The sequence below is a fragment of the Lactuca virosa genome, chromosome 8, assembly GCF_052849685.1.
Source record: "Lactuca virosa cultivar CGN04683 chromosome 8, Lactuca_virosa_CGN04683_v6, whole genome shotgun sequence".
Classification (NCBI taxonomy): domain Eukaryota; kingdom Viridiplantae; phylum Streptophyta; class Magnoliopsida; order Asterales; family Asteraceae; genus Lactuca; species Lactuca virosa.
In genome coordinates, this window is record NC_136433.1 from 270089779 (window position 1) to 270107316 (window position 17538).

At 35.0% G+C, this 17538-nt stretch overlaps 2 protein-coding genes across 2 annotated transcripts; one reads left to right on the forward strand and one right to left on the reverse strand.

Annotated features, from left to right (window-relative positions):
- Positions 1–606: 606 nt before the first annotated feature.
- Positions 607–2873, forward strand: LOC145134631 (folic acid binding / transferase). The gene is made up of 3 exons (XM_079069478.1): positions 607–835; positions 969–1349; positions 2263–2873. The coding sequence occupies exons 2-3, from the start codon at positions 971–973 to the stop codon at positions 2766–2768; spliced, it is 885 nt and encodes a 294-aa protein (XP_078925604.1). The 5' UTR covers positions 607–835; positions 969–970; the 3' UTR covers positions 2769–2873.
- Positions 2874–4400: 1527 nt separating this feature from the next.
- Positions 4401–8572, reverse strand: LOC145131358 (beta-glucuronosyltransferase GlcAT14B-like). Its single transcript, XM_079066054.1, has 4 exons — positions 7489–8572; positions 6666–6741; positions 6446–6561; positions 4401–5037 (listed from the first exon to the last, which is right to left on the reverse strand). The coding sequence occupies exons 1-4, from the start codon at positions 8120–8122 to the stop codon at positions 4526–4528; spliced, it is 1338 nt and encodes a 445-aa protein (XP_078922180.1). The 5' UTR covers positions 8123–8572; the 3' UTR covers positions 4401–4525.
- Between the last annotated feature and the right edge of the window lie 8966 nt (positions 8573–17538).

A 17538-nucleotide genomic window follows, 5' to 3' on the forward strand; every position in this document is an offset into this window, starting at 1 on the left:
ATATTTTTTAGTTTTGTTTTTAATTTCTAGCTCCTCGTATGAACATATTCGAGATCTGTGTTTTAATTTTAACTTCCTGATGACGACGACATGGACTAAAAGCTTGGAGTTTTATTTTAGTGATGGTATTCTTGGCTTGAAGTATTGCTGAAAATAAGAACACTAATGAAATAATGCAACACATCTTGAGAGAGAGAGAGAGAGAGAGAGAGAGAGAGAGAGAGAGAGAGAGAGAGAGAGAGAGAGAGAGAGAGAGAGAGAGAGAGAGAGAGAGAGAGAGAGAGAGAGAGAGAGAGAGAGAGAGAGAGTTTTTTTAATTTTTTAATTATAAAAATAGATTTAAAAAAATGAAAAAGAAATTTGTCAAGTGTATTTTAGTCTTTTCAGTTTTTCAAGGGACCAAAACTACAAGCAAACCAACTCATAAGGACCACCGATCCAAAAAAATCGAGGTTTGGACTAAAACCCCAAAAAAAATGCATACCATAGAGATCATTTTTGCAATCTCGTCTATATTTTATTATTATTATTAGCTATTTTGATAACTTGGTAAACTTCTAATCATTTCTTTAAAAATTAGACATACATGTCTTTTTATTTATTTATTTGAACTTGTTATATTCAATTTGGGGATGAGGTATTGGATATGGGAACTCATGATTCCCACCCACAAATCCATCGAAGACAATTCTTCTGCTGCACATTACTTCACAACCGGCCACGATTGATAATGTCCGCTGTGTATCAATTTCCACCAAACTTTTAGGGTTTTGAAGAGCCGAACAAATCGATCATCGTTCTTCACACACAATAAAACAATCGTCGAACGAATCCAGTAAGCATTGCTCATCTTTCTGTGCTTTTAATTACTAAATTTCACTTCTTTTTTGCAATATGAATCCCGCAATTCCGTTTGTTCAAGCTACTCATCCCAATTCGTATTAATGTTCATTGGGTCCTATGAACAGAAATGCTTAAATCGATGTTTTCCTGTTGCAAAGTTTACATATCCGAGACACGAAACAAATCTGCTCTGGAATCAATTGAACAAGCTGCAAAACTATTTCCAGGGGCAGCCATTGTCAATAAATTTGAAGATGAGAAATACAACAGAGTAGGATACACACTTGTCTCAAAACACTCTCCAGATTCATGTCCCTTAAAGCATGCTGTTTTCTCAATGGTGAAATCGGCTTTTGAAGCCATTGATTTTGGGTTGCATACTGGAACTCATCCGAGGCTTGGTGTTGTTGATCATATCTGTTTTCATCCATTAGCTTCAACATCACTTGAACAAGTTGCTGGAATTGCCAAAGCTCTTGCTGTAGATATTGGATCCATACTTAAAGGTTTGCTTTCTTAACTAATATGGAGTAATGTTTATGGATCAATTATCGTAAGGGAAATATGTTGAAAAGTCTTATTTTATACAAAGTCAGAAATTTTTTGATAAAGTCCTTTTTTTTTTTAATAGAAAAGTCCTTGAAAGTCTCAATATTTTGGATTATGGTTTAATCCCAACATTTATTTTTTGAAAAAAAAAAAGTCCCGATTATCTAATTTTATACGATAATCTGACATTTTCTGTTCGAAAAAAATAAGGATTGTTTCGTTAATTTGGGAAAAATATAAAATAATCAGGATTTTCTGTTAAAAAAATAAAAGTTAGGAGTAAACCATAAACCGACCCAAAATATTGGGACTTTATCGGGGATTTTCCTTTCATGTTAAAATAAAAATAAAGACTTTTACGTTAATTTGGGCAAAATATTAATAATCGTGATTTTTTTGTTCAAAATTCTTTTTAAGACTTTATCAAAAAAATTCCCAAAATAATGAGACGTTTCTGCATATTTCCCAACAAATAAATCAATGCTTTTTTTTTTTTTAAAACCAAAGCTTAAGCATTTTCAATAATCATTTCATGCTATTTCAAATGAATGATGGAGTTTTTCAACCATTATATTTAACAAAATACTTTTATTTAAATTGTTTATTATAACAACTTACTTTCATTTTTTTCCATTACTGCATTGTACTTCGAAGTAAAATATCTTCCAAGTAAACTATCTTAATAAGAAAAAAAAATTCAAAATACAATACTATAATAGCGAACAAAAATGTCCCCACCATTTTGTCAAATCACATCATAACTCACTATTCTAGTCCACTACATGTCAAACACAGTACACAATACACAGTATACAGTATAATACTGTCATAACAAAAGGCTATGCTAATATATACAAACATAGCCTACAGTCCCAACCTACACATATGGAGCTGCTCATGACACGGAAAGAACCCTCGATTCCATCAGAAGGTCCCTCGGCTACTTCAACCCAAACACAACCACGCACCACTGGTCCGGTGGACCACGGTCCATGGTTCTACCACTCAAACCGGACCATGGTCCAGCCCACGCGGTTCAATCCAAAGGCGTGATCACAATCGGTGCAACCAAGTGGGTCGATAACTACAACGTGCCAGTGTTTAGCGCTGACATGGCAACGGTTCGAAGGATTGCGAAAAGGGTGAGTCAGAGAGGGGGTGGGCTCACTTCGGTTCAGTCCATGGCTCTGGTTCATGGTGAGGTTATTGAGGTGGCTTGTAATTTGTTGGACCCGGGTGCGGTTGGTGGTGACAGGGTTCAGGGTGCGGTTGAAAAGGTGGGTTTGGAGGAGGGTGTGGTGGTTGGGAAAGGGTATTTTACTGATCTTTCTCAAGAAGAGATTATTCAAAGTTACTTGGATTTGAATTGTGCTTGAATTTGAATTGGAATGATATATGATATTTTAATGTATTTATGTTGATGTAACATTTAATTTTTAGCAAAATAGCAACTATAAAATTATGTATTCGATCGCTCTTTATTTGAATGCCTATAAACGACTAAACCTGAAATGTAAGGAAGAGTTCAACAACTTATATATGTATAATCGAAAATTTGTTGTACAATTAGATTAATTAAAAATATAAACTCAAATTTGAAATAACTAAAATAAACTAAATACATATAAAATTGGAAGGACTACAAATGACATTATACGCTTTTAACACCAAATTTAGTGATGATAAATATTATAACACCAAATATGATATTATAGTATTTGATGAGTTGAACCGAGTTGAATCGGTTGGATTGTGATCGTTGTGAAAAAACGGGTTAACCATTAACAGATTTTTATCTATATATGACTTGGACTGAAATAACCGGGTTTATTAAAAATCTGGTTGAGCTATTGACCCAAACCCAAAACCTTTGGTTATGTTATTTTTAATGTTTAACCTTTTGATGAATTACAAAAGAAGTTATTGGATCTAATATTCAATATTTTAAAAACCGGTTTTTTAGTTGAACCGGTATGGTGATCGGTTTTCGGTTCAACCGGTTCGACCGCTGAGTAAACCGGTTTCTATAATTTTCATTTTTTTCGTATTTTCCTACACATACATACATACACAAATCAAGAATTTGATGTGCACAAGTTCAAACATTAAAATACACATGAAAACAAGTTGTAGATCAATCTAAATACATTAAAATAACTCATAACTATAAGTTTTACATCAATCCACGTGCATTAAATATAAACACATCAAAAAACTTCATAACATTTATCATGTGCTTTTATTCAGAAAATTTTTAATAAATATGAAAAAACTACCAAAGTTTATTATGCAAAATGTTTCAATTCCATGTGTTTTTATTCAATTTAACCGGTTCAACCGATTTAATTGAACCGGCTCAACCAGATTTTTGTAAAAACCGGCCGGTTCGATCCGGTTCAGAAATATACATAAAACCGGTGATAGTTGAACCGCTCCCTTCCCCGATTCCAGGTCCAACCGGTTTTTAAAACATTGCTAATATTATAGAAGTGAACTATACCCATGTATCAAAAATGTAATTTACTTTAACAATATTATTTTACACTTTGTCATATAATACCGTCACACATCATCCATATCTTTATATAAACGTAAAGTAGTGATTTTTTTATTGGACAAAAGAACTCTTACAAATTAAAATGAGATTATGACATAAAAAAATATAATTTTTTCAAAATATCTAATGAATTGTTAAAATTCTTTCATTAATTTATGTGTTTAGTAAGATATTATATTCATTTTAAAACAAATAATATCTTAAAACTATTTATTATGAAAATTCTATAAACCAGATTGACCTGAAAATTAAATAGGTTGAATCCACACCGGATCAACTAAAAAACAGATTAAATCATTGTTTATAACACCAATTTATGGAATGAATACTCGTAATAAATAAATATTTATAACATGTAGATGTAGCTTTACATTTTACACCCTCATATCCAAAACTTGTATAGTGTCCAATGTAACAAAAGCATAACAAACAAAAAGGGCCTCAACCCGTATTAAGAAAAGATACTTGCATTGATTTCTTTAAACTTTACAACTTGCAATTTTTACCAAAAAAAAAAAAAAATCAACTTTCAATCTATAAAAAACAATGTACACTTTCCCAAAATCTACCCCCTCTTCACGAAGGACACGTTTTACTTCCAAAATCATCCGACAAAAGCTCCACAAACAACTCATTCAACCTCACCGCACCCTTTCCCGGGCTAAAAACCGAATCATCACCACGAACCGCACACGGGTCCGAGCCACGGTCCGAGCCACCGACGCACCACGCACCACGACCGAACCGATGGGTTCGACCCAAAAGTTCTTGATCAATCTTGTCAAGAACCACATCATCTTTTTGAAATTTTCTTGCAAATGGCGCGCTACTATTCACCATTTTTTCAAAGTCTTTAATGGTTAAGTAACGCGGGTGTTGCTTTGGAGGCGTGTCCCATGCGATGTAATGAAGGTCGTGACTTATTGCGGTTTTTGTGAACTCTTCGGTGTTGCAAATGACTGTGTGGAAATAGCCTTCGGGTGAAGACACAAAGTTTGTGTAGTACATTAAGATAGTTCTTGGAAAATTATCGTATCCCCAAATGCAATATTCCACAAATGATCTTGTTAGCATTACCCATGCGGAGCCTATTATATAGTAAAAAAAAAAAAAAAAAAAAAGATTGTAAGGTATTGTTACTTTTTAACTTAATGGACTTGGGCTGTGTTTGGTGCGCCACAGCTAGCTGATAAACTAGCTTATTTTTCGAGTTTTTTAAGTTGCTATGTTTGGCAAGCCAAAAAATAGCTTATAAGCTAGCTTTTTAAAAAGCTACTTAGACTAACCTTTTAGGAGCTTTTTAAAATTTTTCCAAATATATACCTTAAATAATTATAGAAACATATTCTTTTAAATGTCCTTTTATGTCATTTTATATCTTTCAGTTAGTTTTACCAAAGGTTATTTTTTATCTGCTAACTTTTTATTTAACAACTAGCTTTTCAGCTATCAGCTAGCTTTTCAGCTAGTACGCCAAAGATAACATTAATGGAGACACAGAGTTAATCTAGCTAACTTTTCAGCTAGCTTTCGAAAAATACGAGTGTTTCTTTTATTAACTTGTGAAAGGAATCATGAGGGTTTTTGCGTTTAAGTCCTAACTTATTTAGAATTTGTCTTTATTTGTTTTTAGGGCTAATGGGGGGACCAAAGTTGCCCACGTATGAAAGTGTAGGGACTAAATCTGTAAATTTTCTATTAGGTAGGGACTATTTTTGTAAGTTTTTTGAACATATGGACCGTTTCTCTAAATAAATAAATAAAATTACACAATAATATCTTCTGTGAATTACGGGGAAAAATTTTGTAATTTTTTTTAAACATATGGACCCTTTCTGTAAAACAAAAGACACAACATTTTCTAGAAATTACGGGGACAATTTTTGTAATTTATTTTCTACACAGGGGTCAAACCTGCCAACATACAAAAATCTTAAACATATGGACTGTTTTTGTAGAAAAAAAGAAGAAAGTTTACAGAGACCTTTTCTGTAAATTTACAAATTGCAGGGACTACTTTTGTATTTGGTAGAAAGTTTTGACCCATGAATAAAGTACAAAGCTTTTATGACACCCTTCCTTACAAAGAGATGTAAATGTTGACTATTAGGTAAAAGTAAAACTAAAAACTACTTTTCAAATTTGAAATTAATATGGCTATTGAAATCAAAGCTATCACCAACGTTAATATATTTTACCATAATATTCAAATATAGTATAACCATCAAAATTTTATAGAGAAGGTTGAAAAATCCATGTCAATTTTGAATTTATAATTTTGAACCAAAAAGTCAAAGTCAACATACATTAATTCTCATTTTCATTAGAAGATGCAGAGAGCTTTATAACTTGGGGCAAAATGCAGAAAAGCACTAGTACTTTCACCATTATATTTATTTAGCAACTTGACTAAATCGATAAAATGATGAAAGTAAAATGATTTATTTTTTGTAATTTGTCTTTTTAACTTATTATATCAAGAATTAGATATCTTACCAGTGAACAATTTAAAAGATGTAGGAAGAGATCTTCTTTGTGAAGTGATTGCAAGATCCGATTTCTTTGACAAATAAAGACCGGGGTCCACAATAATCGGCTTTGCCCTTTGATTTCTACAAAAAAATACGTATAAAAAACTATCATTATTTTTTGCAAGATTTAAAAATCATAATAATAATAATAATCAAATCTATGAAAGTACATTGTTGTTTCTTACAATTTCCATCCTGAAAGCTTTGTGTGTTCGATGAAGTTGAGAGTTCTTGACAAATTAGAGAAAACATGAAGTAGATCTAGATGATTAAAACAAGAGCAATTTATTAGAATGTAATTAAAATGTAATAATTAACAACATATAAAATGAAAGTAGAATGATGTAATAAATAAACAAATGAAAGTATGTTGTTATTTCTTCCATTTAAGCCTAACAAAAAATATAATAATATTCTACTATTCTAGCAACACATGTAGATGTAGCCAAATTGACAAACTACAAGAATACCATTATTTGTTTTTTTAAGTTTCTTGTTTTTACAATGATGTGTGAAAGAATAAAGATAGAATCATCCTAAGATCATTTTTACAATGTTGCTTCTTTTTACTTAATGGACTTAATGGAGACAAACTTAATACTATAAGCTATATATGAGTGTTTCTTTTTGTCTTAATACATAAAGAAAAAACATAACACAGAAAGTAAGGGAAATGAGGATTTTCTCTATTAAGTCGTTCTTTCTGCATTAAGTCAAAAAAGAAACAGACATATATAGTATTAACTATTAAGTCTCTAATAAGTCAAAAATAAACAACACCTAAGTATCTAAAGGTAAAAAAGCATCACTATTCACTACCTACATTATTCATTTTATGGGTATCATTTCATTTTTCTATTTTTCCACACAAAATCGCATCATTATGTCTACGAAGAAAAACGTTGAATGTAAAACACCTAAACAAATAGCATCCAAATATCAAAGTTATAAATGTCATTGAGTTGAATGATAATAAACCAACCAATGATATGGAAATTTCAAACTCACCATCTTGTGTCACAAGAGGATAATCAGAAGCACTAAGATTTATAAACCAATCCCAATTCAAACTCTCCTTCAACAAAATAGCAATAGCTTGAAGGGTCGTTGCTATCATTGTGGGGCCCTTATATGTCACCAAATTAGACTGAGCCATGACTCTAACATTCTCAACTTCAGAAAAAGTTGGATCGTTTTTAACAGCCATTGTTAACTCCAATCTTTCTCGAGGTGGAGCTTCAAGATCCATATGCAAGATGTATTGATTTCTTGGATGATAAACAGCTTGTAATGTTCTCATCATTCTCTTACTATCACCTTTCGTACCTGAAATAAGGTAAGCTAATCTAGGGGCTTTTTCTTTGGGGAATTCACTAGGTTTTTCTATATTCATGTCGACAAAAAACCCACTAGAATCATCTGATTTTGCAAAAGAAACTATATCGAAATGGGATGAATCGTGATTGTACGATGATGAGGATGATGATGATGATGAATAAAACCCAAAAATGGCGGCTGAAATTAGCGTAATCCATACGAGCAAGCTCACAAAAAAAGGGATTATCCACTTTCTATCGCTATTGTATATCCTCCCTGAGTAAACATTAGCATGTTTCTTGAAATTCTTACCGAAAATTGACATCTAGGGCTTTGGGTAGACGAAAGTTTCGATTTTTTTGAATCGACAACACATCAAACCCTTGAATATCGCAAATTAACAGAAACCCATGTTCCAGAAAACAATAAAGATCGAAATTTTGCGAAAGGAAATCAAGAAAATGAACCTGGTGTGGAGAAATTAGTTGAATTTGAGTTGACTTGATTGCTCAAAACAGGAAACATATTTGACCTTCGGACAATGGTTTTCAATCGATGGGGAAATACCGGAATAAAGACATATACAATTCAAATTCCAAGTGGGCTTTCGGTGGGCGAAAGCAGAGATCGTTTTTTGTTTATCAAGAAAAAAAAAAAGAAACGAGACAAGACAGTAGTATTTTTAGGGCATGAAAAGGAGGAAGGTGGGGGGGTATTGAGAGTTTTTTAATTGAATGGGAGTAGATGATTGCGTAGATTGAGGTGGCGAGTGGACAACAACATCAGGAAGTGTTCTTCTTTTTAAAGTATTTTTAGAGTTGAAAACACTAATGGAGTAAAGCATAAGTTGGAATAAAAGCAAGTTAACTTGTAAAATAAGGTGTTGAAATTGACCCTAGATTCGTGCTTTGTGACTTTGTGTTTCCATATAATTGGTTTATATTGCATTAGACGATCCGTGGGTTTGGGTTGTAAATTTTTTTTTTATTTTTTTTTATTTTTATTTTATTTTGAACAAATATATTTTTAAAATACTTTTAAATCCATTTACGTCTGACTTGAACACTCAACCTCAAAGAGAGATGACCACAACACCGTTAGGCTAGGAGTCTTTTAATTGTAAATCTTATAATTTATAGAACTACATCAAAGAGGGAGGACCACATCATTGGATGATCAATAGAAATAGAAATGCATTGTTGGCCGACTATACGGTGAATTATAGTGGAAGGAGGGTGAAACATTAATCCATGACATGTCAATAATGTGTTTTGTTTCAAAATTCAATGATTTTCAAGGCATTATTTCCATGGCATATTAAATGTTTGAGTAATGGTTCACCCCAAGGAGATTAAAGTTGTGGTTTGGTCGTATGGTAGTGATCAAGCCCCAAAACCCCTGTTATTTTTTCTTTATTTTCATTAAAGGGTATTAGAACTTTTCTAAAAAGGATACCAATGAATTTGTGATGCAACTCATGGTACTAAAATGTAACATCCCGATGTTGAGATAATTTCAGTTTCAACCCTATGTATGAATAAATATTGCATTTTGACCCTTGTGCTTGAGAATGTTTGCAAAAATGACCCATAGTGGCATTTTGGTAAATTTAGCTAGAAGAGTAGTACGTTGGGCGTACTAGCGAACCCTAGTACGTAGGGCGTATGTGGAGGAAGTTCAAACCCTAATTTTTAGGGTTTGGTCCATATACAAACACCATTATGGCCTTATTTATCATTCTCTCATCAACCCCCATCTGAGATTTCGACCCTCTAGCAAACCCTAAGTGAGAAGAGTGTTTTGAGCTCATTTGTGTGCCTTTTTGGTGTTCTTGAAGAAGGAGAAATCGGTGCAAGAACCTTGAAGCTTGGAAGCAACTTAGATCTGGGATCTCATACTTGCTAGCAACCTCTTTGAGGTAAAAAGTTCACAACTTGATCACTCTATCTTTTAGAACTAGCTATTTCTTCATTAAGAGCACTTTTGGTCCCAAATATAGTGACTTTTGAGCATGGCATGTTCTTAACCAAACAAGTTGTCCTTTCAAACCTTATGAGGAGTCTTGAGTCATAAAATGTCATCTTGATGCTTATTTATGCTCCATGCATGCTCTAGAAGGTCTTAAGGCATTAAGATGTTGGGATTTTGTATATTAAGCACTTTATGGACATGCAAAGTCATAAAGTTGGAAACTTTATGACTGTTAGTGGTATTTTAGCCTTGGATCTGAAGTTTAGATGTGAGTGCTTAATGTATTAAGCACTTATTGAGAATATAGGGTTTTGAGCGTACGTCGTGCGTACCTCAGCGTACGATGCGCGTACGCGGTCCACTCCCCGATTCCGGTCAAGCTCGAGTACGCTCATCGTAGGAGCTGAGTACACCCCGCATACTCGGCTGTGTAGACCAAAATGACTCTTTGACCCTTTGATTTAGACTTTGACCTGGGTTGACCAAGTTTGACCTAAGGGTATTTTGGGTATTTTGGGTATTTTGAGCTATAGATATTGTGACATCCCTATTTTTCACGGCCAGAAAAGACCGATTTTTGTTTATGCTTTATAAAAATCAGAGTACTTCTTTTAATAAAAATGTTGCGGAATTTGTTCACAGGAAAACATGATAAATACGTTATCAAAGCATTTCCGAAGAAATGTATTTTTATTCATTTTAAAACATTTGGGATGTCATTGTCAATACAGAAACATAAGCATAAACAGAACTCACATTCATTTACACTACTGATCTACACCTCTTTAATCTCTCAGTGTAATGTTACTTCGTATCGGCACCTGTGATTCAAATAAACTTGAGTGGGTCAGGTTGGGAAACCTGGTGAGTACATAGGGTTTTCAACCCACAATAATATAATTATTATGTTTAAACATCAAACAATCAACCCAATTACTCATCCTCATTATCTTCTTTACTCTTAAGGATCTACCCTAAGAATTAGTTATGCCTCATTCATTCATTCCTAAGGATCATCCTAAGGAATCGGCACGAAATCCATCGTTGCCAGGGTTTACTCAACAGGCACTAAGTCGCATAGTCGCCAGGGTTTAGACACTAAGTCTCATAGTCGCCAGGGTTTATACAACAGGCACTAAGTTGTATAGTCGCCAAGGTTTATACAACAGGGTACATCTGGTAGACACGCAGTTCAAAACATATGGTGAACACGTAGTTCAAAACATATGGTGAACACTTAGTTCAAAACATATGTTGAACACTTAGTTCAAAAATACCTAGTGAATACGTAGTTCAAAAACACCTACAAGTTACGAGCCTGATAGTGTTCCACTGGACTGTCTAGAATAGTCCGTGGTCGTCATCTATACTCCGCTAGATGGCTAGGTCATCTTAAACATTGAGGCCTCTCATCATTTTATCACACATTAACTATTTCATCTACCCATGGTTTACCCAATATTTTCGTATATAAAATACATATACGGTTTAAATCATTTAAAGCATGTATAAATCGTTCGTCCCTCATAGATATCAAGAACACAGATAATATGCACACATAGCACGTAATTTATATTAAATACTTCATATCTATATGTAAGATGAAAGTAACTATGCACTCACTTGATAAGGTGGTGACTCGGTACTCGGACAGCACTTCGTTTACTTTAAAATAATTTCCTTCGACGAAACCTAGTATTATTACCACTAGATTTTAGTCTAATATTTACCGTGACTAATTATTATTATTATTATTATTATTATTATTATTATTATTATTATTATTATTATATAAGCGTTTAAACAATACTTTCCAACCACTATGTACAGACAGGGGCTAGACATAAAACACCGGAGGGCAGGACCATTTTGGCATATAGCACTTCTGAAATCCAACAACCCTATACGGCCCTTTAAACCAGATTCCCCGTACCGCGAGTAGTTAAAAATATATTATAACGATACTTATATAAGTCATAATAATATCTCAAATATTTATTATAAGTATATAATAACAATACTAATTTTAAATATAAACTATATTTAAAATAGGGTAAGCATAACTTACTTACAATGGGGTTTTAGCTAGGAGTCGGGCTCTGCAGGGGCATAACTTCGTCGCTGAATCTTTCTAAGAAAGATTCATGCAGCGCTTCAGCGCTCACCTTACTATACTAAAACTACAGAAAGAGAAGTCGAATCACGAGGAATCGAAATGTTCGGGGGATAAGAAGAGAAAGACTCTTGAATCAAGAGAATGGTGCAAGAAATATGAGAGGCCAAGCCTTTTATTTATAGTAATAGAATTTACAAAAACTATCCTCCATAATTACTTAATGACCTTATAGTTATATAAAGGACTAAACACCCCTTCATAATACTATTTTAAATAGATTTAACAATATTTGTACTAAACTAATGTCGAAAGTACTCAACACTAGTCTTATAATAACCGCATCGTCGATACTTTCTAATGATATATACATTTATATATATATATATATATATATATATATATATATATATATATATATATATATATATATATATATATATATATGTACGTATATATGATTTATACTTTATTTTAATACGTAAATATGCTATTATAATTTGTAACTCGTTCATACGAACTCCATTTTTGACGTTCTTTATATCCACACGTTGGTATTTATGAGTACTACAACTTTCATTTAGACGTTGTCATTTAATTCTCATTTTATCTCAGATTTACAAAACTGTATCAAATTTATCGCGCTCGAAGAGTAGGGACCAAGTTTCGTCCATATCTTTAACATACGAGCTCTACTCTCGACATTCTTTATATCCACGCCTAGGTAAAAACAAAATCTAAAACTTTCATTTAGACTCCGTCGGCTAATTCTCGACCGATCTTAAATTTAACAGTAGGAGGATATTAGACTGTTAAATGTCCGCCTAAAATTCATAACTTCTACATACAGACTCCATTTTCGTCTGTCTTTTTACCATTGAGTTCATATTAATGAGATCTTCAACTCTCATTTAGGTTGCGTAGGCCAAAAACCGCTCGAACTAAAATTTGAGTTTCGGGTCGTGCACTACTATGCCAAATCTTAGAAAATTCATAACTTCCTCATACGAAGTCAGATTTGGGCATTTTTTTGTATGTTCTTGGTTTAACGTATTCTACAAATTTTTTTTAGATCACTAAGGCTAAAAAGTCCTCTACCGTAAATTCACTATTTACGTCTCCCGGTGTCGTGCCGGTTTTGCCGTAAAACTTCGACGGGCCATAACTTCTTCGTTATAACTCGGATTTCGGCGTTCTTTATATGTACGAAAACCTTGTAACACATACTACAACTTGGTTAAGATTAATCCTTTTAAATAATCTTCCATCAAAAACTCATTTTTGATGCTCATCGTCTCTAAATTTACTAGCCCGGATCTGCGGGCGTTACAAATACGCCTTGGTCTCTATCTGTTGAATAAGTGACATGTAGAGCCGGTATCGGATCAGTATCTTGTTCAGCTACTCGTCAGACTGTGAGGTGAGTTTTCCTCGCTGTACTTATTGGTCGAAGGCACCAAGGCTAGCCCATTGGATTGATATCCTGGTTTACTGTATACGGTTATGTTGTAGGGATCTATTAGATCTATACCCTGGTATTGGGATGTTGCTATACTTTGGTGATCTGTAGTTCTGCCTTCTAGATTGTCAACTGTTTATATGTTTATCAGTTGTTGGATATATGTTATTTTCTATGTGCATATCAACGTGGTATGGTGGGGTTGAGACTATACTGCTTTGTGTTGTAAGTCAACAGACCAGACATTCAAACTGTAGGGTTGTGGGTCGGGGCATTCCAACCGGAAGGTTGTGGGCTGGGGGTAATCCAACAAGGAGGTTGTGGACCCGCTATGTATTGGGGCATTCCAACTGTATGGTTGAGGGCCAAGGCATTCCAACCGTAGGGTTGTGGGCCATGGGTAATCCAACCAGGTGGTTGTGGACCCGATATTTGTTTGATTATATGCTTGTGTGTTGGTACTTTGGGGGAAACTCACTAAGTTTTGGCTTATAGTTTTAGTTTGTGGTTTCAGGTACTTCCGAGGATCGTGGGAAGGCGAATGCGTGATCGTAAACAACTTCATGTTTTGTCACTGGATCTTGGGGAAAAACTCTCATATGAAATAATATTTTGAAAACAATGACTATTTTGTAAACAATGATGATGAATGGTTGATTTTTGAAAATTTTAAATTTTTGTGATTTCTGGAGTGTTACAAGTTGGTATCAGAGCCTTGGTTTGAGCGAATTGGAGGAACATCTGTGTGAATCCAGGCTCAAACTAAGGAACTGCAAAAGTTTTAAAAATGATTCTTAATTGTTTTCAAAAGTAACCAAGGAAGGATGTGATGTGTACGATCAGCCGGAGCCAGTAAGTATACCCCAAGTTACTACATGGTTATCTTCTATTATGTTTATGATAGAGCAACATGCTAGTGATAGGCTAGGGATCTTTAGAATTACATGATAAAATTTCCTGATTATATGATGCATGATAGCCTAGGGTTATACTTGAATGAAATTGACATCATTACTGTAGTTTCTTTATGTATGCATCATAATTGTACATAACTAAGATCTTATAGCCTGAGAATGTTTGGTTTGGCCTTATTTCATGCTCCTTTTTTGGTTGTGGGCTTAGGGTAGAATCGACTATTCGACCGTCTATGTGATCCAGCGTTATGTATGACTAGCATACGTGAGTGCTACAGGGTTGGTGGAAGTGCCATGGATGAGTTATGTGGGGTCAGCAGACCAATTGATGAATGTCTAGCCTTTATCTAGGAAGAAAGAATAGGATGTATGCGTATTATAGTGGAAGGTAGTATGGGCCCATACTACTAGAAGCATAGGACTCGTACGCGTAGTAGAGAAGTCACAACCCCTAGGGTTTTGTTGTTTGGAAATAGCTTCCATGATATGAATTGCACTTTATCTGATAGTTTTTGGTTTATTTTAGTATGATGTACACGGGGCGATTTTGATTCAGGAGATGGATCAAGTGCCCAAGATAGGCCAGGGTTGTCTGAGGATCAGGTTAGGGAGATGATTCATGTTGAGGTTGTTTCTATTGTCCGGGGGAAGATACCGGAGTTGTTTGGGTCTATCAAGACCACCATGATGAAGTTCTTTGATGACCGATACACTATACTTTTTGAGACTGTTGTTGCTGCATCTATCGTAGGGGTTGGTGTGGGGAGAGCCTTCTAGTACCGGGACTTCAACAACACGAAGCCCCCGGTGTTTGATGAGGTTCAGGACCCGATTATTGCTATGAGGTGGTTGTCAGATGTTAAAGGATGTTTCTTTACTTGTTCCTGCCCAGTTAAACAGAAGGTCAAGTGTGCACTGAACCTTCTTCGGTATGGAGCAAAGGATTGGTGGAGATTGGTGACTAGCTCGTACACTCTGGATCAGAGAGCTGCTGTGACTTGGGAGCAGTTCCCTGAGATGTTCCGCTCTAGATATGTTCCATTGGTGGAGTTGGAGAGGCTCGCTCAAGAGTATTTGGATCTGAGACAGGGGACTGAGTCGGTGACTGAGATCACCAACATGTTTATAGAGAGAGTTATGTTCTGTCCTGAGTTTGTTGCTTCGGAGCAAGCTCAGATGACCCGGTTCTTGAGCATGCTCAAGACGAACATCCTCCAGTTCATATCCACACAACGCTATGGTACATTTATGGAGTTGAAGGAGGCCGCTAGGAGGCGGGAGATCGAGATGGAGCTACAGGTGAGAGAACGGAGGTAGGCTCCAGTTCAGACACAGCCTCTGGCGAAGCGGTTCAAGTCCACTGACTCGAGGTCTGGAGGGCAGAGGGGCCGCACTTGTGGTAAGTACGGCAGGTTTCATGAGGGTACATGTCGATCTTCATCTGGTTTCCATAAATGTGGCAAGGATGGGCATTATGCTAAGGACTGCCGTCAGCAGGATTTAGTACCAAGTGCCATGATTTTCTATCACTGTGACCAGGTGGGCATTATGAAGGCCCAATTCCCTTTGCTTACTGCCAGACCGGCGCAGGCTCCGGCGCCAACTACTCTGAGGATTGCGGATGGGAGCCAGATGTCACACCCCAAAACCGGAATGGCGGAAACGTTCAGGGGTGGAGGACATCATGTTTGGTATCACAACCATTGTATAATAGCAATCATAGTAACACAACCATTACAGTGAATACATATATGAAAAATGCTTACATCTATTTTGGTACTTGTTTGAATACATAAAAAAAACATATGTAAATATAAAGACATGACTCTTGTTGCTCCAGCTTCTCAAAAATCCAAAAGGTACCTGTCTACTGATTTCTGAGAATACAAGCAGTTTTGAAAGAGTATCATCATAAAGCTGGTGAGTTCATAAGCGATATTTTGTAATGAAAACTTGTTGATGACTTTGTAAAAATGTGCATACATTACCAAGAAAATCCAATATTTTCTTTAGTGAAAGTGTGGTGTTATCAGCTGTGTGTAAAACTATGAATATTCGTTACTGAAAAACTGTTATGACATGTGAAAACACTAGTTTATATGACTTGCTAATGTCTATCATCATACATAAGTATTCTGTGTGAAAATCATTGTATAATCGGTTCCGTTTGAAAGCCCTGGCTATCACCAGTATGCGTAGTATGTTTTATTACTTAAAAAAAACCGTGTAGTGAAATCCCTGGAATCCTCCAATTGTAGTGTGTGGTAGTTCTATTTGTGAAAATAGAACAATTGAAGAATGAAAACCCGTAAACCAAAGTTAGTTTATACTTATTGTGAGTCGTATAACCGTGCTTGATATGACTTAGAGACCTTTACAACGTTCTTCAGTCGTTAGTTAAAGGACATTTGTCACCTTAGGCATGCCTTCCTAACTATAGCTAGCAGTTCAGGTGTGGGATTGTCAATCCCGAATAGATCTATTCACAAATCGCACGCTCTCCCTCCAGGAGACTCTGGTTATACTAGGATAGGATTTAATGAAGTACTCCTAAGAGTACAAGTTCGAAGTAGAGCCTCACAATTCTGTATAATCTAGTTTACATGTTGAAAACAATATAAAGTAATAATTATCCTTAAATAATTATATATTATACTCCTGAGAAAATATATACCATAAACTAAATCTGTCATAGTTTATATATATTTACTCATGCATGAAATCTGAATTGGTATAAGCAGTATATTGAATTCTCCCAAACTATACCCATTATAGTTTACTTGAAATGATACGGAAAATGCTTTGTAAAACCTTTCTGAAAACTATGAAGTTATATTTCCAAAATAAAAGCTTCCCTTATGCTCAACATAGTACAAAAGGGATAAAATATCTGAATATTTTATTAAACGTGGAAATCGTTGGACTGTATTAATAAGTTTAAAGCTTAAGAAAATACTTTGAATTTGGCTTGTATTCCCCCCCTGAAAACATTAAAAAATCATAAAAAGCGTAGGGGTATGAACTCACCTCGAGTGAGTGGTTTGAATGAAAGATCGATACGGGATGCTGAGTGTCAAGTGAAACCTTGAACACGATTTGGTCCTATTCAACATGTAATAATACATATAGGAGCCAAATTAGGGCATTTCGCTACTAGACATGATACGAAACCACTCTAGGGACTTGGAACCACTTGCACTAAGTGTTGGAACCTTATGGTATTGAGTGAGGGGGGTGTACGGACACCTTATAGGTGTGTACGGCCATGGGTATGCGGCCCATGA

What these genes read in the sequence shown, in the direction of transcription:
- LOC145134631 (XM_079069478.1), top strand. Translation starts at nt 971, where the DNA reads ATGCTTAAATCGATGTTTTCCTGTTGCAAAGTTTACATATCCGAGACA. An exon ending in TATTGGATCCATACTTAAAG is followed by an intron (nt 1,350 to 2,262) that starts GTTTGCTTTCTT and finishes CATAGCCTACAG; the next exon opens with TCCCAACCTACACATATGGA.
- LOC145131358 (XM_079066054.1), bottom strand. Translation starts at nt 8,122, where the DNA reads ATGTCAATTTTCGGTAAGAATTTCAAGAAACATGCTAATGTTTACTCA. An exon ending in AAGCTTTCAGGATGGAAATT is followed by an intron (nt 6,562 to 6,665) that starts GTAAGAAACAAC and finishes ATTTTTTTGTAG; the next exon opens with AAATCAAAGGGCAAAGCCGA. An exon ending in ATCTTTTAAATTGTTCACTG is followed by an intron (nt 5,038 to 6,445) that starts GTAAGATATCTA and finishes ACTATATAATAG; the next exon opens with GCTCCGCATGGGTAATGCTA.